Raw genomic sequence first — 24,231 nt, forward strand, 5'->3', positions numbered from 1 at the left:
AATTTAGATTTTGAAGATATTACTCTTATAAGATAATAATTAATTATGAACCAAAAAATTATAAAACATATTGTATAAGAAGGTAGAAATCCAAAAAATGACTTGGTAAAATCAGATTTATTTATTCTTATCAAGATCATATTAGACTGGAATTTATATTTAATTTTAATTTGGAGAATATAAATTAAATCAATATTTAGTCTCTAAATTATTAATATTGTTAAGTAACTTAGCATTTTTTAAATATTCGGAATCTTTTGACCATCATTAACTTTGAATGACATATTTTTTTTAAAAAAAGTAAACATTAGGGGTGAAATGACATTATTTTTATTTTTATTTTTTTTATCAAAATTCGGTGCATCAGACAGCCCCTTCAAAAATATAAATTAAACTCACACAGCTAGGCCTTCAAAACCCTAGTAAAAGAGAACGGCGACAGCATCGCTCAGTAAACGTTCTAGAGAATTCGTGGCGAGCAAGTTGTTAGGGGGGAAGGTGGCGGTGGCTCAAGATGTCGAATTACGACGGGAGATACGAAGATAACGGCGACTCCTATAACGACTACGGCGGAAGCGCCGCCTCGCCCGCGCCGAGAAGCAGCGGCTTCGACGTCCTCGCCGATCACAAATCTCAAGTGAGTTCTTTCAGTTCCTGCATAGTGGATAGGGCTTTTTTGTTCGTACTTTGGTCACAAATCATTGCTATAATTGTTTTGGCGGGGTTGAATCTAGTCTGAATCTTCTTTCCTCGGGCGGCCTTCTTTTACATTTTGAAACACATATTTTCATTTATGCCTGATGAAATTAATTTCAGATTCTAGTTTCTCATCACAATCATCGTCAAGCCATATTTTTTCAGCTATTTAGCATCGTCTACTTAGATCTTTTCTCTCCATCTGCAGGCTATATTAATAGTAATATACGGTTCAAATATAATATTTTTTGGTTACAAGTTAGAGTTTTATTTGGCCTCCTATACTCTACAATCGTGTCTAATAGAATTAACTTGTTTAACTATAGCAGCTATTGGTTTTCTTGTACATGTCCGTACGATATCAACTTTTTTTCATCATTTTATTATCTATTGCAGCTACAAGCCTACAACTAATTGCTCTGATATAAAGTTTATTACACACATCCATCTTAGCTCTCATTCCTTGATTTCCTCTGTATGCTCCCTTTTTTAATCGCTAATATTCTAATTTGTGAGGCGTGGTGAGCCCTTTCCTAATAGCTGATATTCTAATTCATGAAACATGGTGAGTCATACCATAGTCTTGTAATTTCATTTTCTTTTAGCCTAAGGAGCACATGATGATCACACAATACTCTAAATTTCTTTCTTCAGTTTGCCATTACCCTTTATCCTATTAATGAAAATGTGTTCATTAATATCTCCTTAATGGCTTACAGATCTAAGACATCTTAACTTTTATAATTCAAGTTTTGACTATAATCTATTTATGTTATCACCAATTAGCACTGTATGAATGGATTTATCTTGCATTTAGTATGTGGATTCATCTTGTATTAATGTGAAAAGATAAGGTCTTTGAGTTGACTTTTGTTGTACCTACAATTATATGAATGGTAAGTTGACATGCTAGTAGCTCAAATGGCATATTTCAGAATTTAAAATTGATGAATATGTACATTTGGATTATATCCAGTAGATTTATTACATTATATTGGGTGATTTGAACTAAATCTTGATTCATTATTCTGGATTTATATATTTGTAACATTTTTCATAATTTAATGTAGAATTCTTGAAATTTCCCCAACTTTGCTCTTCATTTGCAGTATGATTCTCATGAGTATGAGAGGGCATCCTCAAAGAATAGAGAAAGAGATAGGGAGAGGGACAAGGACAGGGACAGAGAAAGGAACAGAGAGAGGGAAAGGGATAAAGAAAGAGACAAAGATCGAGAAGGAGACAAAGACAGGGATCGCCGCCATCACAGGGATCACAAAGATAGAAGTGAAAGGCGGGAGCATAGACATGATAGAGAAGATCATGATCATCGGCGTAGCAGAGATAGTGATAGGTACTAACTACTAAGGTTTTTCCACCAAGCATTACTTATTCCAGTGTCTACAGTAGTATACTGAAGTTTACATCTATAGCAAGCATTTGCTTTGGTTATATCATTATGGCCCACAAATGCTAATTATCTTGTCAACTAACATGCTTAGTATGCCAAAAGCTTCAGTTTAAAGCCTATTGAGTATTAATGATGAGTATCACTAGAAAAGCAAGAGTCAAGTTGAGAGTTCTGCTTGTATGAGAGCATGTTAATTGTACAAACTCGCTAAGATAAGTTGAGAAAAGTGAGCAGATAGCATCTACTGAATTTTAAAAAGATTGTTCTTAAAAACTTAAATTATATGGATCACATGTAATCTTCTTCCTAAACACACCATTTTATGAAGTTTGAAAGTTCTAACTTTGTGTTAGTCCTGTTTATCTATTATTTTTTATCCCTTTGCAGGATTGTTTCAAAACTGACGTATTAATCTTGCTCAAAACTGCCATATTAATTCTTGCTTTCTTGATCTAATATCAGACATTTCTTGGCCTTTCCATGTTCAATGCATTCTGCAAGAATTTTCTCACTGAATTAATTTTGAGATAGGGATTAAAGAATTCTAACTTATGTTTTTTTTGCTCCTGATTGTTTCTTCATTACAGGCATAGGGATCGTGATAGAGATAGGGATGGGCGTCATAGACACCGCTCACGGTCTCGATCTCGGTCAAAGGTTAAGTCTGATCGTAGATCAAGATCTCGTTCACGGTCGAGATCAAATAGGTAAACTTTCCATTGTTGATCATGCTATGAACCGTAAAATGGTTTTTGTTTTGTATGTATGTTACAGTTGTTGATATAACTTGCACAATTCGATCATAAACACTTTGACTTGTTTGAATTTATGATTCAGTTTGTGTGGTAATTAGTGTACATCTTCTCTTCATCTATGCCACACGTAGTTCTTTTCCATTTTTGCCTATTACTTCATGCCTTGTGCGTCTGCTACTTTGGTACTCTTCTTGTTTTCCTCATCTGCAATAACATACATCTAGAATACATCTTGAAGGTCTATTTTGAACATGATTGTTCAATCCATCTAGCACTAACTCAGTAATAACGAGACTTCTATAGTTTTTAGAAAATCATTTCTTACACTTCTGCACAAGTAACTGCATTATCATACATTTCCTTTTTGCCAAAGAAAATAATTTGTCATACCTAAACATCTATTTCACTCATTTTTTAAAGTTTGTTGTCGCTTGCCTTGGGTGGGTGCCTATTATGTGCATGATTTTAGTGCTGCAAAGCACAACTAGCACTTTAACAGCTGTTATTCAAGAATGGTTTAGTTTCATTACACTATTCTCATTATTGTTGCCGTTTCATATTCAAACCCCCTGAGCTTTTAGTCTCTTAAAGATATAAACCATGTAGAAAGAAAGAGAGAGGAAATTGATGAAGAAGAAAAAACACCATCTTAAACTTTTAAGGTTTTGTACTGATCACAATTGATCAATCCTTGTTTAAGAGCTAAACCTATAAGTATAATATCCACTGTGGGATGCCCCTTAGGAACCAACTTGCCACAATCACATTACTTAAGAAACTATAATATAAATTATTCAGAATGGAGATGCTTCTTAAATTATTCAGAATGCTATCACTGTCATAATGGCTACAGTAAAATTGACTTCTCTGCTGCATAGTCATTTCAGCATCTATACATGGATTCCATACTAGATAACAAGCAACTGGGGAAACCTTTCTCCAACTTCACCAATTATTGCTTCTGCCTAAGGTGTATGGAAGTAACACTTCAGACGAGGAAATCCCTATTAAAATGTCATTCATTTTTTTTCTATAAAATAAATTTAAGATTTCCCTCCCTCTTTCCTTCTTTCTAAAGGAATATCAAATTATGGATAAGTGCCCCTGCCCTTTTCTTGCAGATCTTTTTCACTGCCACCTTTCATAGAGGAATTGTACCCCTGATGAAATTATGAATTAAATCACTTATAAGTAATTATCAACATGACTGATCAACTTTCCCACCACATTTGCACACCAGTGCTTTATCAATGCAATAACCAATCATCATTGACAATGTTGGCCATATTGGATCCAACACCACCCTTGTTGCGGCCACAAGCCATTTGATGCCAAATAATGGTTAGACTAATTAATCAGTGTGCTACTGGCCTAAAATCACTCGACGATGTGGTAGCTTTCTTGTCAATGGCTCAAGCTTAAAGTTATAAAATAATATAAAATGTCAATATTTAATTTTTAAATTGATTAAGAACAACCTTGACCAAACCAGTAAGAGCTAAATTTCAAAAAGAATATGTAGGCCGGATGCGTTTGTTCCTCTGTAACATCAATGTAGTAGTATGTAGGAGCTTATTCAATGACATTTGTAGTGTGTATTAAAATATTATTAATAAGAATAACTAATATATGTACAATAAATTTTATTGACACGTTCATTTCATCCTTTCACATGGAAAAAATATATATCAATAATAGAATGCAAAATGCATGAAGATGACAACTGGTAATTGAATTAGTCAGCAATGTAAAATAGATCATAGATATACATATGCATATAATTAGTATCTAAAATATCTCTACAAAACCAAATTTTAAATTAACTTTTATGAAGTTTCTAGGTAAGATTTAGAGTAGCTTAGGATTTTAAATCAATTCTAAGTTAACTCAAATGAACCAAATAAGGTTTTTGAAACTACACATGCAGATCACATGTGGCTGCATTATGGTTCCTTTCATAATCTTCATAATTATGTGGAGTGAGCGGATTATCATTGATAATGAGAAAATTGTTTGTTGCAGTATTATGTCCATGTGAAGTAAATAAAATCTATTACTTATGGAGGTGCAAATTGATGATATTTCTGTTCTATGCTTTGGAAAAGGGAATACATCATAATCTGGCATGTGAACTAGTACTGGAGAGAGGCATAAGAATGCACCAAATGAGATGAAGATGAAAATGTTTTCTTATTTTTTAATCAATGTGTAATCTTAAAAGTCCGAGACCATTTCTTTACCCTAAATGATACTAGATTTAATTGAATGCATCGATGGATAGAGTTGATGGCCTGGAATTGCCCGTTTAGCAGAAGGGAGAGAGATTGCCATACTAGCAAGCATGAAATAAGCAGGGTTATTCCTTGAAGGCAACTGTAGGATTGTCGATTGATTGGAGTTTTCCATGATTGGCTGGAAGTGTGCAACAGAAATAGTTCGCAGCACTCCTCGTTAGTACCAGTGCAAAAGCTAGTTAAGTTGATATATTGGGTGATGTAGTTGGTGGAAATTATATACATTCATGTTGAAGTGCAACTAAATTATTTAGAAACAACTTTTAGGAAACTCATTTTTTTCTCCTTTAGACAGTGTAAATGTGCTCCTTATCCTTGATAAGCAACACTCTATGCCCGTTGGTCTTGCTGTTTCTCTAAAGTTATCTTGATTTTAAGGGATGAGTGCTTGGGCTTGAGGCTGGTCTGGTGTGCCTAACTGATGAAATTCAAAATCCATTCTGCCTTCCCTTTGACCTGCTCTGTATTCCTAAAATATATAAATCATTCCCCTCATCATCAAGCAATGCAAGTTCTTAGTTCTTATTATTTGGGGTTAGTTACATGTGAGGCTAGCAATATTGGACATGACACTAATAACACCCGACTCAACTTGAAACAATATTAATAGAGATAAAGTCCAAAAGTGACAACAATATGTACTGTATAATAAGAAAACTATTTTAAAAAACTTCTATAACTTTATATCTAATACAATTTCACTTTTTTGAAAAATTAAGTTTAGATCAGCTTTTGAAACAATATCAATAGAGAATAGAGATGAAGTCCAAAAGTGACAATTATCTACTGTATAATAAGAAACTAATTTAAAAAACTTCTATAGCCTTTTATCTATTACAACTTCACTTTTATTGAAAAATTAGCTAAGTTTAAGATCATCTAAAATTATTTTTCTAAAGGTACATACTTTAGTTTAATCTTTATTTATTAGAATTTTGTATTGACATGAATTGCACATCCCAGTATCCCACCTGTGATACATTTAACAGAATACTGCACAAGTTGCCAACCTAGTAAAATTGATATTATCTTCCATTGAACTCTATTTACAGTTATAATGCCAACAATATCAAGTAACTTGGAATAAACCCTAAGTTAGGTTTGCATGATCAGGTTTGGTTGTTATTGTTGTTGTGACAATTCGTCAACATGATCTTCCTCGTACCTTCCAACACTAATTCATTCCTCGTACCTTCCAACATTAATCCATTCACCTTGCTTAACAAGGGAGAAGATCGTCAAGATCTATACTAAGCTATGGAGTAAGACCGTCAAGTTTGATAGTGTACCTAAGAACAGGAAGAAGCCTAGAGGTTCTGATTATAGGATCAGATCATAAGACTTTCAAAATAATTAAAATGCTTTTGGGAACTATATTTGACATTTATAATTTATCATATGTATTAACTTTCATTATATAGAATTAATATGAATATTTTATGTTATTCTAATATGATTAGCATAATTAAACTTTTTCAATTGTAGGATAATTTTACTAGATTTTAACCATCTGGCATGATTTCATATGAATTGTCATCGTTTGAGATTATTTGACATTTTCTATGGGTGTTGTCTGTACTTGAAGAGTTGAAGTCAACTTGTTCATCCATTTGTAATTTTCAAAGTACTTTGATAATTAAATTTTGTAGCATCTTTTTGCTCCTTTTTACGTGATATTGATAGTGGGTTATGTACTAGTGGTGTTGATTGGGATCTATGCATTTTTTTTTTCCTCATTTTTTTATTCATTTTCTACTTCAAGTAATGAAAGATTGAGATTGATTTTGTGTAAAACAGCAAACGGATCAGTGGCTTTGACATGGCTCCACCTGCTACTGCTATTGTACCTGGTGCAACTGCCACAGGTATATTTTCTCTGTAGTTAAGAGCTCTTGTTTTTTTTAATCAATAGTGAGTGAATTTATTTTAGATGAAGGTATTGCTCCAAGAATGTGGTGTTTACTTCGGTAAGCAATACATTTGTACACCTGTGTATCTGCCTATCATGCAGTATATACTTACATAATTTCATGTTTTTATTTTTCAGTATTTATTTTACTTTGTCACTTTATACAGAAACTAAGCAAAATTTTGGTTGTTTCTTGTTTTTGGTGTTTGTTTGTTTGTTTTGTGTATATATCTTGTTGTAAGAAGGCATCGTTGGGCCACTTGTCCCACTGTGCTGCCAATGGCGTGAACCGACTCCTGTAGCTTTATGAACGAGGAATCAATGCACTGGTTTGGTGGTTCTTGTTCGTCTTCAACTGCCAATTATTTATATTAATATTCCAATACTTGAAAAATGAGATTATTTTTCTTTTGTGATGAATTGTATTTCAGAAGCCAGACCAGATCTCCTGTCTGCGAGGATATAAAACAATGATGCAGCATATATTTCTCTGATGCTTATTCTAGTACATTTGGTGTTACATCCTGTTATCCTATTCAGTTTGTTTATACAGGTCAGCTGCCAGCTAGCACTCCAGCCATCCCTGGAATGTTTCCTAACATGTTCCCTCTGGCAGTTGGACAGGTGTTTGCCTTATTTACCTATCTCTAATTCTTTTTTTTTTGGTGCTTATGTTGTCTTTCTGCTTTTGTAGTTTCCAACACTCCCTCTGATGCCTGTGCAAGCTATGACACAGCAGGTGTGGTAATTATCAATATACACTGAAAGATAGTTTATTTAGACTATTTAATTTGAATGCTCCCTGTGCTTCTGTAGGCTACTCGGCATGCTCGGCGGGTATATGTTGGCGGTCTTCCTCCCACTGCTAATGAACAGGTTGTCTCCTGTTTCCTTTGATATCTTGCTGTATTTAGAAATTTATACACTAATGTTTCAAATATGACTATTTTCTTTCTATTTAATATAAGTTAATGGAATATATCATATCATCTATGCAATTTTTACAATTTATCCTATGTTAATCAACATAACTAATTAAAAGTGTGCAATTTCTCTCATATGCATTGCCTTCCTTGTATATGCCTTCTTTCTCTCCATTCTTAAATCAAGTCATGGTTAAAAGGCATGATCCTTAATAAGCAAGCCAAGAATGTTTAAATTGGCTTGCTTGTCAGATGAACATAAAACCTTTCGGGATTTGGATTCCAATCTTGTTGGGATCTTTCCTATGCCCTTATTCACTAAGCATTTTTTCTTATAGTTGAGTTCTTTTTTGGCTGTGTGTAATTGTCAAAGCCTGCATATCTTAGAGTCATGTTTCATTTAAGCATCTATGTAGTAAGACTGACTGATGATTCTTTTGCGATATCTTCAGTCAGTTGCAACGTTCTTCAGCCAGGTGATGTCTGTCATTGGAGGAAATACAGCTGGTCCTGGTTAGTCCTCTAGCGGAATCAACTTTATGATCATTTCCTTTAATTGGGTACTGTTTTGATTATTTATGCTTGTATGGTTTTTTAATAGGTGATGCAGTTGTTAATGTCTATATAAATCATGATAAGAAATTTGCATTTGTGGAAATGAGATCTGTTGAGGAAGCAAGCAATGCAATGGCCTTGGATGGAATCATATTTGAGGTTCAGAGTTCTTTACATTAAACAGATTATGAATTTGATATATCATAAGCAACTCTTGTAAGTGTGTCTTGTTACATTTTAGGGGACACCAGTGAAACTAAGAAGACCTAGTGACTACAATCCTTCTCTTGCTGCTGCACTTGGCCCAAGCCAGCCAAATCCCAATCTTAATCTTGCTGCCGTTGGCTTGACCCCAGGTTCTGCTGGTGGGCTTGAGGGTCCTGACCGTATTTTTGTGGGCGGTCTTCCCTACTACTTCACAGAAGCACAAGTCAGGGAATTACTTGAGTCGTTTGGGCCTCTTAGAGGTTTTGACCTTGTCAAGGATAGGGAAACTGGCAATTCAAAGGGTTATGCATTTTGTGTCTACCAAGATCTGTCTGTCACTGACATTGCTTGTGCTGCTCTTAATGGTATTAAGATGGGTGATAAGACCCTCACTGTTAGGCGTGCAAACCAAGGTACAGTTCAGCCCAGACCAGAGCAAGAAAGTATTTTGTTACATGCACAGCAGCAGGTAGCGTTACAGGTATGTATTAGTGGCTCGGATACTAAAATTTTTCTCCAGTCTCAAGTATATTGTGTGATTCTTTTGGTCTAATTCCCATATGAGGTTTATCTCTATCCATAGATTATAGTTAGATGAGATGGATTAGTTAGAGTGCTTAGTGAAAGACATTGGGGAGATAAATCTAATTAATGAAATAAGAGGTGATTTAATCCATTTGAATATTACTAATAGTATAGCCTTGAATAGAGCTTAATGGAGGGATAAAATCCATATTACCAACCCCAACTGACTATGCCTAAACCCGAAGTGATAGCTTATAATTTTTTACGTGTGTTGTTTCATGCAGTCCTTGTGCATCAAATCAATTTGGTTGTGTTGATAATTTTGCTCTTAGTGTAGTAATTGAAGGCAACATGGAAGTTGATCACAAACACTGGATTGGAAAAGGGGAATGTTACTTACCATGCGCTTCTTTGTTAACGGTCTTATGAGTTATCCAAGTTGGAAATGTTATTTACTGGTGCTTGGTTTACTTTAGTGTTATATGAAGACATGGTCATGTTTGATTGATCTTTTCGATGCAGAAGCTGGTGTATCAGGCAGGATCACTACCCACCAAAATACTATGTCTAACCCAGGTGGTCAATGAGGAGGAGCTCAAAGATGATGAGGAATACGAAGACATAATGGAAGATATGAGAGGAGAAGGTGGAAAATATGGTATGCTATGGCTTATCATTGCACATTTTGATTCCTAACGTTTCCGCCTAATGCGATGAAATGATTCTCATTTTTATATCACAACCAAAAAATTGCTTGCAATAATATTTCCCTCAGAGATTTATCATGTTTGCAGGTAATTTGGTAAATGTTATCATCCCTCGTCCTGGACCAAATGGAGAGCCCGTACCTGGTCTCGGCAAGGTTTGTAGAGTTGATGCTGTATTGGTTTGGGGCTATTTGGTTTTGTTCAAATTATTTTCTATCAGATCACGAGTTGTGACCATTGTTGCATTATTTTGAACTCCAGTTTCTTCAGCACTAATCACACTATCCATTGAAATCTTCCATCAGGTATTTTTGGAGTATTCTGATGTCGATGGCTCTACCAAAGCTCGGCAAGCTTTGAACGGACGGAAGTTTGGGGGCAATCCGGTGGTTGCAACATTCTATCCGGAGAGCAAGTTTGCTCAGGGCGACTATGGCGGATAGCTTCACCTTCCCTCCAAGGATTTTTCTCCTGTGGAACAGCGAGAATGTAATTTAGTAAGTAGATTGCCTGTTTACTGATGCTAATGCAGTAGATTCTGTCATTCCACAAGCACTTTGACTGCCCTTCCAATGATATTTCCATTGTGGATCACCTGGATGGCTGGATTTCTTTCTATTCTGATTTGAAATTTGAAAGAATCACTCTTTATGTCGACTTCGAGTAATTGCATTTCAAAACTAGTAAACAGATAAAAAGAAACTCTTCCAGCTATTAGTACATTGTTGTGACATTGATAAACTTGGTCTGCAGATTTTCCAGCGGAAAAACTCTACTATTTTGCAAGGATGATCAAAGGCTGTTGGAAAATTTTTCTTTGGCTATAATATTTACATTAATTTTATATAAAAAAAAACATTTTTATGCTTAATGCAAGAGAAGAAATTGTTTCTCTCTCTCTCTCTCTCTTTTTTTTTTTTTTGAGTTGCCCCCCTTTCTCTACTTCGTATGGTTCGTGTAGCATCAATTGACTAACTTGTTTGCTATCACCAACTCAATTGATTTGTATGATTCTATTAATTTTGCTTGGCTCATCTAGGTAACTTGAAATGTTAGTCCGACCTTTTAAAAATATAGAATTTTTTTTTTTATAAAACAAATGGCGTCTCAATCGATCGAAAAACAATAAAGAAAATATAATTGTTATTGTGTGAATATATTAATTTGGTATATAAACATGTCTAGATTGATCTAGGGACTAGGAATGATAATTTCATTCGAATCTGATAGATAATTTGATATCCGATCTAAATAGAAGAGAATATGAAGGAAAGTTTTGTATCCGATTATAGTAAATGAATATTTGAGTATGGGTATTTTAGATATGGGTATGGAGACGGATGTGGTAAAATTCTACCCGATACTCGATATATATATAAGTCTCATTTTTAATTAGGAAAGAAAAAACTTTAGTCTACTTTTCGTTTTAGAAAAAAGACTTAGTTTGTCTCTTTATCCGGTCATCAACACGTATCTCATCTTCGTTTCCACATAAAATATTCACCCGATCGAAGGAGCGCGAGACGAATATCGAGATAAGTATGAAAGTTAAATATTTGATGGATATGGACAGTGGCGGATTTACAAGGGGACTTGGGGGGCCCCCCCAAGTCTTCATGTAAATTCTCCCTATATATGCATGGTTATATTATATATACTAGGATATATATATATAGTATAGATATAATTAGAATGGTGAAGGAGTACAAGATGATGAAATTAATCTTCCTTTTTAATATATTTTAATATAATCAATGCGAATGATATACTTATTAAATATTCTATATAATTTAAGAGAAAAATATTTCTTTGGGTGTTTTTTAATTTACGGGATAGGAATTATGTTGAAAAAAAAAATTTAACAAAAGGAAACTACTGATCATTAATTATATACAAATATTATTAGTAATAATATTATTAGTTTATTACTATATAGAAGTCTTGTCTAATTTATGATATAGGCATTTTCTCTCCTATGGCTAGACATCTCGATCTTTTCCAATTCACTCCAAAATCATTGTGGTTGCTTTCATTGTCAATTGTAGCATCGTTGATCGTCAGAATTCAAAATTAATTACATATATAGAAAGTCCGCAACCTAAATTTTCTATTGGTAGTTTGATACCAAAATCTTGAAGTCATATCGCAACTTGAGAAGGGTCGTTGTCCCTTGTTTTGTGTCGGAACTACATTTGAGCTTGTTCGCTATTGTTGTCTTGTCAACCACGGTAACCTAGGGCGGTGATTTCTAGGTAAATTTTGATCTCGATTTCAATCATAAATTGAGAATTCGGAGGTTGTTCAAGGGTGTACAAATTTCTGACGATAATTATTTTTGTCATTTAGCATGCGGCCCTCCCAAATTTAAAATTCTAGATCCACCCCTGGATATGGGGATGTGTATGAGTATAGATATAATAAATATGGATGAATATAGAGGATATGAAATCTTATCCAAATACTACTCATTGCCATCCTTACTAGGGATTAAGAAAAAAGAAATTATTTAGAGATAAAAAATAATAAAATTATTTGAAGAAATATCAATATTTATACTAAATTTGATAAAATATATTACGATGGTAGAAATATAATAAAAAAATATTTTTTAAAATTAAATTCATTAAAATTAAAGGTGCAAAGATTAACAAGTAAAATAAAAGAATAAAATTTACATAGTTAATTTTAAATTGTTAAGATAACCACAATTTGATTTACTTGATGATGGCACAATGTCCAATCAAAATGTAAAGTTTCAGTCTATCAAAAGAAGCTCTTTTCTAAATAAAGATAGTTGATAATTTAGTGTTTTTTTTAATAAATTTCTTAAATAATAAATAATAAATTTAAATATTCATAAATATAATTCTTAGGAGATATAAACACAGAAGAGGTCAAGTAATTAAGATAAATAAATTTTATATCTAAAATGCGAGGACTAAATCAATCACAAAATTCAAATATAAATAATTAACTGACTATTTGACAACTATGTTGTGTAATAGTAAAAAAGTAAATACGTTTATCCTTAGCATTTCTGTCAATTTGTCTCAGAGTCAATACGGAAGAGGTAAATCATGGATGACTATTAATCTTTAGAATAATGACTAGCACATAAGAGATATATTTACTTCGATTTTATCAAAATTTAAATCTCAAAACTCATGATGATAATACTTCATGCGGTAGTCATTAGATCATCTAAAAAAATAAGTATTTTATAACAAGTATTAAGAAAAAAAATTGCATACACAGTATCTCGTGAAAAACGCCAATATATTAGTTTTAATGAAAATTACTATTACATCACTGAAATGAGATATTTTCAAAATATGGAATATCTAATATTTTTAAATAGAATGTTTTTTTTAAAATAATAAAAAAAAATAAAGGACGTTAAAAAAAAAAAAGAAAAAAAAGAAAGAAAGAAAGACTATTTTTTCATTCTAAACCAGAGACAGAAGAACTAGGGAACTATTCCTTATTGGACTTTAGATCGGCCCATAACGTGACAACTCAGCGGCTCAGTCTGTTTGAGGATGAGATGGCTCAATCCGCGTACGTGTATATATATAAGCTCTTCATGTAGATCTCGAAACCATCTTGCGCCGAAACCCTAGGAAGGAGCAGCGCCGGCGCCATGGCAGTGGGGTTAGATTCTCCAACCATCTCTGTCTTTCGTGTATTTGATCTGCCGTATAAACTCATTTCACTCACTCTCTCTCTTTTCCGATCATGTTTGCAGGAAGAACAAACGAATCTCGAAAGGCAAAAAGGGAGGAAAAAAGAAGACGTATGTTTTGATTTGTAGCCTACCTAATCGTTTATTCTTGAGGTAATTTGCTTGCGATTCAGTAATACCTGATGTGTGTTCCGATGTACCTATTGCAGCGTCGATCCCTTCTCCAAGAAGGACTGGTACGACATCAAAGCACCATCCGTCTTCAGCATCCGGAACGTCGGCAAGACACTTGTGTCAAGGACACAGGGAACCAAGGTCTGTTGCCTGGTCCATCGCTTGAGTAGTTCTCCAATCTGCTTCTATACTCGTTTACTCTATTTGTCGGCTGTATAATCCATTAGTCTATTCTTATTGCTTAGTTTGCTGGATAAAAGTTGGTGCTTTTCTTAGGGGTTTCTTCATGGATAAGTTTTACTTGAAGGTTAAAATGAATGAAACATTTTCTCAAATTAATGGAACATCCTGTGACATAAAAGGTTCTGGTTGTTTGTTCACTTCTTAGTCGTCCTCATGTCACGAAGATGAGTGTTTTGAGCCATTGTGAAGATGGAATAACCCTTTTAAGCCTTCCAAATGTAAATAACTGAAACATGGAAGCATCTGACCTTATGTGTTCCTTTTTGGCTGTGAATGGATTGAATGAAAGAAAATGAGTTTTGACTTCTTGGATCCAATTACTACCTGATCTGTATTGATTGGAACATGGATTTAATGAAGAGAATGATTTTTAATTTTTTGGTAGCAATCACTGCTGGTAAAAGCTGAAAATCAAGCTGTCGTTTACTTGTATAATGATTCTAAAATGGATTAAATGGAATAGAATGATTTTCACTTCTTTGGAGAATTTACTACTGGTATTATGGATAAAAGCTGAAAGCATGCTGTCACTGATTTGTATATTGATTCTAAGCTTATAATGACAATGTCTTATATTTTACCTTATCTACTGAATCAATTCTGTTAGGGCATGAACATCTAAAATTTGTGTTGTGAAACATTTAAATTCTTCTCCGTGTTTAATAATCCAAGCAAGAACAAAGGTTGCATATTATTTCTCTATGTAGTGGAACTTAATGGCTCAGTTTTATTTACCTTTCCTGCTATTCTCTCTTTTGTTTGTGATCCAAAATAGCTGCATTAAACTATACAGTGGAACGTAAACTAAAAACATGGTGATCGATATTAGATTGTCTAGAAAAATACTTAGTTTGGATTTTCCAACAAGAGATGTTGTAGCTGAATCAAACTATCCAATTTGATTTGGATGCCAATCGATTCAAACTGGTTGCCTGAATCAGAATAAAAAAAATTAGATTGATTTGGTGCAAAACTGATTTGGACATATACTGATTGAATTCAACAATTCTCGGTTCAAGAAATTAGGCTAATCAGATGAGTAGAATAGCATGGCACAGTGATTTTGGGTTAGAAAATGCTTGTGTTTTGTATTAGTCGAGTTTCCTCTTTGACGTGGACTCGTTGGAGATGTTCAACAATGACTTCTTCCTTACCAGTGTCTTCTCAGCCGATGCCTTTCTCAAGTGGCCTCCTTCGTCAACATCTTAGATAAGTGGTGGATGTCAACCATAAGAAATCGTTGTGTCCGGACTTTGGAAATCTTTGTTGGCTTCTTCACGTCCTTCAGTCATCTTCCTTGTGCTCCCTCAACAACCAGCATCATCACTCTTGGCATGTGAATGACTTCTAGGATCCCTCCGACTAGAAGCATAACTAGATTCAGTAACTAAATTTTAGAATACTGGCATAACCAGATTACTCTAGGCCTGAATAGTAGGCACTATATTGTGTGTTAGTGAGTTCAGTATTTGTATTTTGTACTGCTTGAATGCATAAATGCACATTTGGCCAACTATCTGGAACCAGGTAGTTGTTTTGTATTTTGGAGCCAAAAATTTATGTGTAGATTATATATGAAGCCTGGTGATTTTGAATCTGGAGTCCTAATATTTGTATTTTGTACTGCCTAAATGCATATTTGGCCATTTGCTTCCTTTGTTGGCTCAGGCATTTGCATTTGCACCATTTTTGACAACTTTGTTTGCAATGCATCTTACTATCCAAAGCGTTTTTCTTTGAGAGCTGGCGTTTATAAGTAATCTTCTTTGATGATTCAGATTGCTTCGGAGGGTCTTAAACACAGGGTATTTGAGGTATCGTTAGCTGAACTCCAGAATGATGAGGATCAAGCATACAGGAAGATCCGGCTTCGAGCTGAAGATGTACAAGGAAAAAATGTCCTAACAAACTTCTGGGTATGTTTCCATTATCCCTAATTTATTGGATCTTCTGTTCTCGGTGGTGATCACCTTTTTCTTCCTTCAGGGTATGGATTTCACTACGGACAAGCTTAGATCCTTAGTGAAGAAGTGGCAAACACTCATTGAGGCACATGTCGACGTGAAGACTACTGATAACTATACATTGCGTTTGTTCTGCATTGCATTCACCAAGAGACGCCCAAATCAGGTCAAGCGCACTTGCTATGCGCAATCCAGTCAGATTCGACAGGTGTGTTTACCAAACGTTGCCTTGATGACTAATTACAAGACAACACACAGTTTATCATTCAAAATGTTCATGCAGATTCGTCGCAAAATGACTGAAATTATGGTCAATCAAGCTTCGTCCTGTGATCTAAAGGATTTAGTCCAGAAGTTCATACCCGAGGTGATCGGAAAGGAAATTGAGAAAGCAACGACGAGCATATTCCCACTGCAAAACGTCTTCATTCGTAAAGTGAAAATCTTAAAGGCGCCCAAGTTTGATTTGGGCAAGCTCATGGAGGTTCTCCCTTCCCGTTTGTTCCTTTTGTAAACTGCTTCCAAAGCAAAAAAAACTCAAGCTCTTGTGGTTTTCTTGCAGGTTCACGGAGACTACAAAGAGGATGTTGGAGTCAAGTTAGATCGACCCGCTGAGGACGTCCAGATGGAGGGCGAATCTGACGCTGTCGCTGCCTAACTTCTTGTCATTTTGTCGTTTAGAAGTTTGAAGTATTTCAAATTTGATTACTTGAATTGTTGAATTTCGAAGAATATTTATTTTTCTGGCCTGTATTAATTGCCTAGAACTATACGCTGTCATTGGACGCTGCTTTTTAGTGGTTTGAGAGTATTTTGATAATTTACAGGTTTTTTTTGCCTGCATGTAAAATGACCCGCCACTAACCTGAGCCGCATCAAATCATGGCGTGGCCAGGTGAAATAGCGTGGGTCTGGACTCTGGAGACACCGTGTAAACCGAATGGACGGGCCACTAACCCAAAGCTGTGTTTGATTCAGCAACCCTGCCACGTGTACGTCGTCCTGCAATTGCCTTACGGAGACACGGGTCCCACTTGTCAGCTCTACCCACGAACCCACGTCCTATTTATATTAACTCCTACCGTCTTTATCACGTATTCGTCGAAGAGCCCCCATGTTGATGATGGTGGTGGAGTGCTCGCCGGAGATTCTCCGGCTGAGTCAAGGAGAAGGCGCCACGTCCGCCGGCGCCTTTGCTGCCCATGCTGGAGATTCTTCTCGACGATTTCTTGTCTCCCCCGACGCTGACGATGTTGTCGGCGGCCTCATCTCCGACCTCGAGTCCTCCTCCGTGGAGTCCCAGCGCCGTGCCGCCATGGAGCTGCGCCTCCTCGCCAAGCACAGCGCCGATAACCGCCTCCGCATCGCCCGCGCCGGCGCCATCGCGCCGCTCGTCGCCCTCCTCTCCCACCCGGATCCTCTTCTCCAGGAGCACGGCGTCACCGCCATCCTCAACCTCTCCCTCTGCGACGACAACATGGAGCTCATCGCGGCCGCGGGAGCCGTCCGCCACCTCGTGCGTGCGCTCCGCTCGGGCACCCCACAGGCCCGCGAGAACTCCGCCTGCGCCCTCCTCCATCTCGCCCAGACCGATGACCTCCGCGCTTCGATCGGCCGCGCCGGAGCCATCCCGCCCCTCGTCGCGCTCCTGGAGACCGGCGGCGCCCGAGGAAAGAAGGATGCGGCGACGGCCCTCTTCTCCCTCCTGGCGGCCGATGAGAACAAGCTGCGGGCGGTGGAGGCAGGGGTGGTGCGTCCCCTGCTAGATCTCATGGCCGATCCACAGTCCGGCATGGTGGACAAAGCGGCGTACGTGCTCTACGAGGTCGTATCGTCGCCGGATGGCCGGGCAGCCGCAGTGGAGGAGAGCGCGATCCCAGTTCTGGTGGAGATGGTGGAATCCGGCAGCCGGCGGCAGAAGGATCTGGCAATGCTGTCTCTCTTGGAGATTTGCGAGGCGAGCGCCGCCTACCGGAGGATGGTGGTACGCGAGGGCGCCATTCCGCCGCTCATCGCCCTCGCCCAGAACGCCTCCAAGAAGAATATGAAGCAGAAGGTCGAAAATCTCACCTCGTTTACTCCTAACTATTTCCAATATTATTTTATCGTATTAATTATTTATTCTCCCCGATTAATTAAAACAGGCGGAGGCGTTGGTCGAGCTCTTGCGACAGCCGACCGGACCATCAACCTCTGCAGCCCGATAGGAGTAGGAAAACAGCCAGGGTGTCATTGTAAATATAAAACAATCAGGGTGTTATTGTAAATACAAAACAGAGTGCGAGATTAGTGCACGAACGGGAGCTCTCAGATGTTGTTGCCATCGCCATAGACCTTCCACGCGGCGGCGCCGGCGACGCCCATGGGATCTATTGCTCGCGTCCATTAAATTGAATCGCCGTCGGCATGGCATGTGATGGTGAGTGGGCGCCCACCTATGTGTACCAACCCTCTCACGGCGACACGTGGCTTACGAAGAGCTGTCGTGTATAAATATGGATAGCGATGCTGCTCCATTTGCTAGGGACGGCGGCCATATGTGCGTCGACCGTCTAAAGAGGTTTGACTTAGAGTGGTTAGTGAGGGGCCATCAGTGTCACATGTCAATCCCCTTGCATAATAGGTTCAATGTATACAATAAAACTCTTCTCTATCTCCTAGTCGTTATTAACTTGACGTATAATCTGATTATGAATTATGAGAATCTGAGGAGCATGATCATTTTTTTATTATAAGGTATACAATACCAATTAACTCTTGTGTCAGTCCATCTCCTGTCCCTATTATATTATTATTAATATTTAAATATAATTTTTTATTTTTTCTATATTATTTAATATATTTTTTTATCATATAATTAGAATATTTATTGATAATTTAAATATATATATTTAGATTATATCTCATAATTTTCTCTAGATAGATATAATTCTTATTTTTTTCTATAATATTTTTATTTTTTATCTTAGTTATTTTTGTATATTCGCATATTAATATTGACATTCTGATTTTTTTTTAAAAAAACTCTTATCGCGCTTAGTCGAATGCTTTAATATTCAACTCTATATAATATATAAAATCTAACCATTTAAAAATTTTAGAGATATATATTATGATCAAACTATACTATACTTATGCTAAATTTAATTCTGTCATTAAATTAATAATAACTAAAAATAAAAATGACAATATTTATACATAAAAAATTATAAAAAATCACAGCTGTTTTAATAATATAGTTACATTTAAATCTGCACAATTATAATATCAATACAAATTAATTTAATATTTAATAATGACATTTAAATCATCAATTTTAAAATATAAATATTTATTAAAAATATTAATTTATGATATAAATCCACAACATATACGAGCTATTGATCGGGACAATATAAATAAGACATGAAATCTTGCATCACTTGGTCTACTACTATCATCATCTTCCATCGATGGCTCTATGCTCTATTCTATTTACCCGAACTCTCAATTTTTTATTCTCTTGACTCCCTTAACTCTTGCACTTAAGTAAATTAAGAACTCAGATAATCCTTGAACTTAGGAATACATAACACACGATAAATTAAACTATGATACACAACACACTTCCCCGGGAAAACTGATGAAGCATACATGATCCGACGATAAAAACAGGGGATCCCCTTTCCGAGAAGTTAACGCCATGTGGAGGTCAAAAGGGTAAAAGGATTATCGGAGAAGGGTGGGCCGACCGGCCTCCCAGAAAGAGTTGAACCGAGCGGACGACCAGAGAAGTGTTGGACCAACCGACCGACCGGAGTCTAACTGAAAGCAAAGGCACTCCTGCGGGAGTTGGGATTCCGATGCTCATGTTGAACAAGGTCGTATGGCCGAGCGGGTGGCTCGTTCGGCCGAAGGCATAAAGTAGCAATACTGCTAATAGTCCACGGAGCACACTACTGGGGTTCTCCCGAGCGGACCGACCGGCCGGACGTGATGGAACTGTCGGCCGGCCGGACGCTCGGCATGAGGTAAGAAGAGAAAAGGACAAGGGAACATCTTCTGACAGCGGGCATGTTCGACGAGCAGGCCATAGCAGGATTTTATGACAGAGGGTTCCGCTGTCCCATCAAAGACATGCTCGGACTGTAGCAGTATTGTGTCAGGTAAATTTTTCTGACAAGTCCATACTGCGGTATGGGCTGAGGACACGTATTAGCCTCGGTGTGTGTGCGTGAGCCCTTTCCCAGCTCTATATAAGGAACCTTACACTTCGCCGGAGGTACGCATGCTAACATATTCGGAGCCACTTCTTTGTTGTCCACTTACCTGACTTGAGCGTCGGAGGATCGTCGCCGGGAACCCTTTCCCGGCCCGATTTCCTTACAGGTCCGCCGGAGGTCCGTACGACCGGTCGAAGATCTACATCAGCCATTCGGAGTGCGCCACGTGTCCAGTATCCGTTGATTCAGCGTTCGGACAGGATCAATACAAATATGCTATATGAAGCAAAACAAAATTAAAGTTACAGATAAAGAATGAAACGATAATTTACCAAAAAAAAAAGTATCTATATTTTAAAATTAATAAAAAAAAACATATGCTATTTTAATATTTACAAAATGGCACATTCAATTATATACTTTCCTCAATTTTCCTTTCCTACTCAAACTCATTTTTTCCCTCTTTTCTTTTCTCTTTCTCTGGCTTATTCATGCAATCTTTCTTCTCCTTCTCTTTCCTATCATCTCTCTTTGCTCCTTTTTTTTACATTCTCTTTTCTCTCCTCTCTCTCTCTCTTACATTGGGTCTAATATAATATACATATTGATACATAGTAAGAAGAAGCCCATTTGGCATGGATCAATAGTTAAAATGGAGGTCAAAATCAAAACGGTCAATGTAAGGACTCAGAAGCTCAATCGAGTCGCTCGAGCGAGAGGGGACTACATAGGTCGATCCGGCTGACCGTCTGGATGAAACAACATATGGTCAGCCAGATCGATAGGAGAATGGGTCGAGCAGGCCACCCGTCCGACTCGGAGTATACCATTGACAATATAATAGACCGATATAATAAAAGAGGAAAAGACTGATACTTAATATGGGGAAGAGAAAATAAAAGATAACACTTCATCTATCATTGAATACGGAGAAGCTAAGACAAAGATGTCTTCTGTCTATAATTAATATCATTAAACAAGGTCATACGAAGCGTCACTAAAATATGTATAAAAAAATATGATAGGTATGAAGAAAGGAAAGACTCATCTCAGTCCTATTATTTTCGATTCCTCTCCTTCTGTTTCTAACTTGAGCGTCGGAGGACTAACGTCAGGGACTCCTTCCCTGGTTTGGTTTGCTTTACAGATAGGAGCGATGTCTTCATTCAGTCAGTGGAACTGCCACATTCCCGGCTTTCTAGCTTCATGCCTTCGGAACAAGATTACATATCAAGCCCAACGTGGACCTGATATGATTTATATTAGGCCCAACGTGGGTCCACGTTCGGGTTTATAATCGATTTTTTATTATTACATTTTAACACATTTGGAGAAGTCAAAATTAGCAATGGACGACATCATTGGACTCCTTGCAATCTTAGAAATTCACAGGATCTGAAATAGGTCCAATCGAACATGTCTAGATCCATCAATAGATTTTGATATTTCCGATTGGATCCATTTCATATCCTGTAGATTTCTAAGACCGCAAAGAATTCAACAGTGTCATTCATTACTAATTTCGACTTCTTTAGAGGTGTTTAAATATAATAAAAAAAATCGATTCTAAACCCTAATATGGACCCACATTGAGTTTGATATAACATCCATATTAGACCCACATTGAGTTTGATATGTATCCATATCAAATCCACATTGAACTTAATATGGATATATATTAAGTTCATATTTGGCCTAATAGTATCAATATCAAGTTCAATGTGAGTGTTATATTTATGCATGCATGCAAAGAGAGGGAGGAGAGGAAGAGAAATGCAAAAAGAGGGAGAAAAGAGAGAGGAGAGGAAAAAAAAAGTAAGAAAAAAAAAATATAATTAAATATTTCCTTAAATATTTCCGTTGATAGGAGGGAAATGCATGGATAGGAGAAAGGAAGAAGAAAGAGAAATTAGATTTATAGGAGGGTAAAACGAAAAGAATATAAAATTAAATATTTCGTTTGATAGATATTAAAATATCAGGGGTCTTTAAGTTAATTTAAAAACATATATACTGTTTGATAAATTGCTGAAGAACGAAAGCACGAAGCATGAACTCATGATGTATCTGTTGGAGATTAATTAAACTTTATTTTAATGTTGATAAAATTTGTGAAGATAGAAGGATGAGGTGGCAAGTTTGACCAAACTTTGTGATAGGATTGTTGAGTTGTCAAGATAGGATAAGAGTTTCGTAGAGATAGAATTTTTTTTAAAAAAAATCTTGATTATTAGTACTTATCCAATAAGCCTATAAATATGTACATCTTTTCAATGAATGAAGCAAGTTGTGTGTTTGTTTTATTCTCCTCCTCTTCCCGTAGAGATTTTTCACCTCTTCCACATTTTCCTTCTATAATCTTTTTATTTCTTCTCCAATAATTCCTTTTTCCAACAAAGTGGTATCAGAGTCATGTCGATGCTTCCTATCCCTCGTCTTGTTGATTTGAAGTATGGCAATTAGAGTATCCAAATGAGTGCCTTATTGGAGAGCGAAGGCTTGTGGGATATTGTTGAAAGAGGCTATAAAGCGCCTCAAGAAGGAGTCGACCAAACGGAGGCAGAAAAGATGGCAATGGCGGAACAAAAGAGAAAAGATAAAAAAGCTCTTTTCTTTATTTATAAAGCTCTTGATGAAGCTACTTTTGAGAAAGTAGCTGAAGCTACAACTTCCAAAAAGGCATGGGAGATCCTACAAGTAGCATACAAAGGTGATGAAAGAGCAAAAAATATTCGCCTTCAAATTCTGAGAGGGGAATTTGAATCGTTGGAGATGAAAGAGTCCGAAAATATATCAGACTACTTTACAAGAGTATTGGTTATTGTCAACCAATTGAGAAGAAATGACGATAACATTGAAGATAGTCGTGTCGTAGAAAAAATTCTACGCTCGTTGGAACCAAGGTACGACTATGTAGTTGCGGCTATAGAAGAATCAAAAGATGTGAAAGAAATGAAGGTGCAAGAATTATTAAGCTCTCTACAAGCTCATGAAGCAAGAATGCAAAGAAGAAGGAGAGAGCCTATGGAGCAGGCTTTACAAACCAAGCTCACCATTATTGACCAAAAAGAAGAGTCAAAGACCGAAGGTTCGCAAGAAAATGGCGGTGGTCGTGGTAACTTCCGTGGACGTGGCCGAGGTAGAGGCCGTGGCAGGGGCTTTGCTCGAGGCCGAGGAAGAAGTAAAGACAACAATCAAGGTAGAGACCAAAGGTATGACAAAAGAAATGTAAGATGTTATACTTGCAACAAATTTGGTCATTATGCAACCGAATGCCGCTCTAACAATGTGCAAGGGAATGCTAATTACGCGTCAAAAGAAGACAATGACAATGATGTAGTTTTGCTAGCAAGAAAGGATGGAGATTCCACAAACAAGAATTTGTGGTATTTAGACTCCGGGGCAAGCAATCATATGTGCGGGCGTAAAGATATGTTTGTCGAGTTGGATGAAACGGTGAATGGACAAGTTTCATTTGGAGACGCATCCAAAATCCAAGTAAGAGGCGTTGGTAAGATTCTTATCAAACTTAAGGACGGAGCTCACACATACATCACTGATGTTTATTATGTGCCCGACATGAAAACAAATATTATTAGTCTTGGACAATTGCTTGAGAAAGGTTTTAATATGCAACTAAAAGATAGTAGTCTTTGTCTAAAAAAGCAAAGCAAACTTATTGCTCATATTCCTATGTCTAAAAATAGGATGTTTTCTCTTGATATTAAGCATGTTATTGCAAAATGCTTAAGTGCATGCATAAAAGATATTACATGGCTATGGCATATGAGGTACGGGCATGTAAACTTCAGAGCTCTAAAGCTTCTCTCAAGCAAAGGAATGGTGAATGGTCTTCCTCGTATTAATGCTCAAGATGATATCTGTGAAGGGTGTATTCTTGACAAACATCCTAGAGCAAGTTTTCCGAATGAATCGCACAATTGAGCTAAGAAGCCTCTTGAACTCATTCATACGGACATATGT

The 24,231-nt window shown here is 36.7% G+C and overlaps 3 protein-coding genes across 7 annotated transcripts; all 3 read left to right on the top strand.

The window, feature by feature from the left end:
- The first annotated feature begins 387 nt into the window (after positions 1 to 387).
- On the top strand, positions 388 to 10,828 carry LOC122014636 (splicing factor U2af large subunit B-like). Of its 5 annotated transcripts, XR_006120728.1 has the most exons (14): positions 388 to 637; positions 1,806 to 2,050; positions 2,695 to 2,814; positions 6,954 to 7,021; positions 7,619 to 7,689; positions 7,760 to 7,804; positions 7,882 to 7,941; positions 8,441 to 8,501; positions 8,590 to 8,702; positions 8,785 to 9,231; positions 9,798 to 9,933; positions 10,070 to 10,137; positions 10,288 to 10,479; positions 10,736 to 10,828. XR_006120728.1 is itself a non-coding variant. In XM_042570959.1 (13 exons), the coding sequence occupies exons 1-13, from the start codon at positions 515 to 517 to the stop codon at positions 10,423 to 10,425; spliced, it is 1,695 nt and encodes a 564-aa protein (XP_042426893.1). In that variant the 5' UTR covers positions 388 to 514; the 3' UTR covers positions 10,426 to 10,633. The 5 variants fall into 5 exon arrangements, 2 of the variants coding, with proteins under 2 accessions (XP_042426893.1, XP_042426894.1); XM_042570959.1 differs by lacking the exon at positions 10,736 to 10,828 and having other exon boundaries at positions 10,288 to 10,633; XR_006120729.1 differs by lacking the exons at positions 10,070 to 10,137; positions 10,288 to 10,479; positions 10,736 to 10,828 and adding an exon at positions 9,613 to 9,713 and having other exon boundaries at positions 9,798 to 9,902.
- A 2,673-nt stretch (positions 10,829 to 13,501) lies between these two features.
- Positions 13,502 to 16,865, top strand: LOC122016363 (40S ribosomal protein S3a-like). The gene is made up of 7 exons (XM_042573635.1): positions 13,502 to 13,633; positions 13,728 to 13,775; positions 13,874 to 13,979; positions 15,860 to 15,997; positions 16,068 to 16,253; positions 16,329 to 16,529; positions 16,608 to 16,865. The coding sequence occupies exons 1-7, from the start codon at positions 13,623 to 13,625 to the stop codon at positions 16,701 to 16,703; spliced, it is 786 nt and encodes a 261-aa protein (XP_042429569.1). The 5' UTR covers positions 13,502 to 13,622; the 3' UTR covers positions 16,704 to 16,865.
- Positions 16,866 to 16,999: 134 nt separating this feature from the next.
- LOC122016362 (U-box domain-containing protein 4-like) lies at positions 17,000 to 18,762 on the top strand. The gene is made up of 2 exons (XM_042573633.1): positions 17,000 to 18,101; positions 18,190 to 18,762. Exons 1-2 carry the CDS (start codon positions 17,160 to 17,162, stop codon positions 18,250 to 18,252), a joined length of 1,005 nt encoding a protein of 334 aa, XP_042429567.1. The 5' UTR covers positions 17,000 to 17,159; the 3' UTR covers positions 18,253 to 18,762.
- The last annotated feature ends 5,469 nt before the right edge of the window (positions 18,763 to 24,231 follow it).

Source organism: Zingiber officinale, chromosome 8B (assembly GCF_018446385.1).
Source record: "Zingiber officinale cultivar Zhangliang chromosome 8B, Zo_v1.1, whole genome shotgun sequence".
Classification (NCBI taxonomy): Eukaryota; Viridiplantae; Streptophyta; class Magnoliopsida; order Zingiberales; family Zingiberaceae; genus Zingiber; species Zingiber officinale.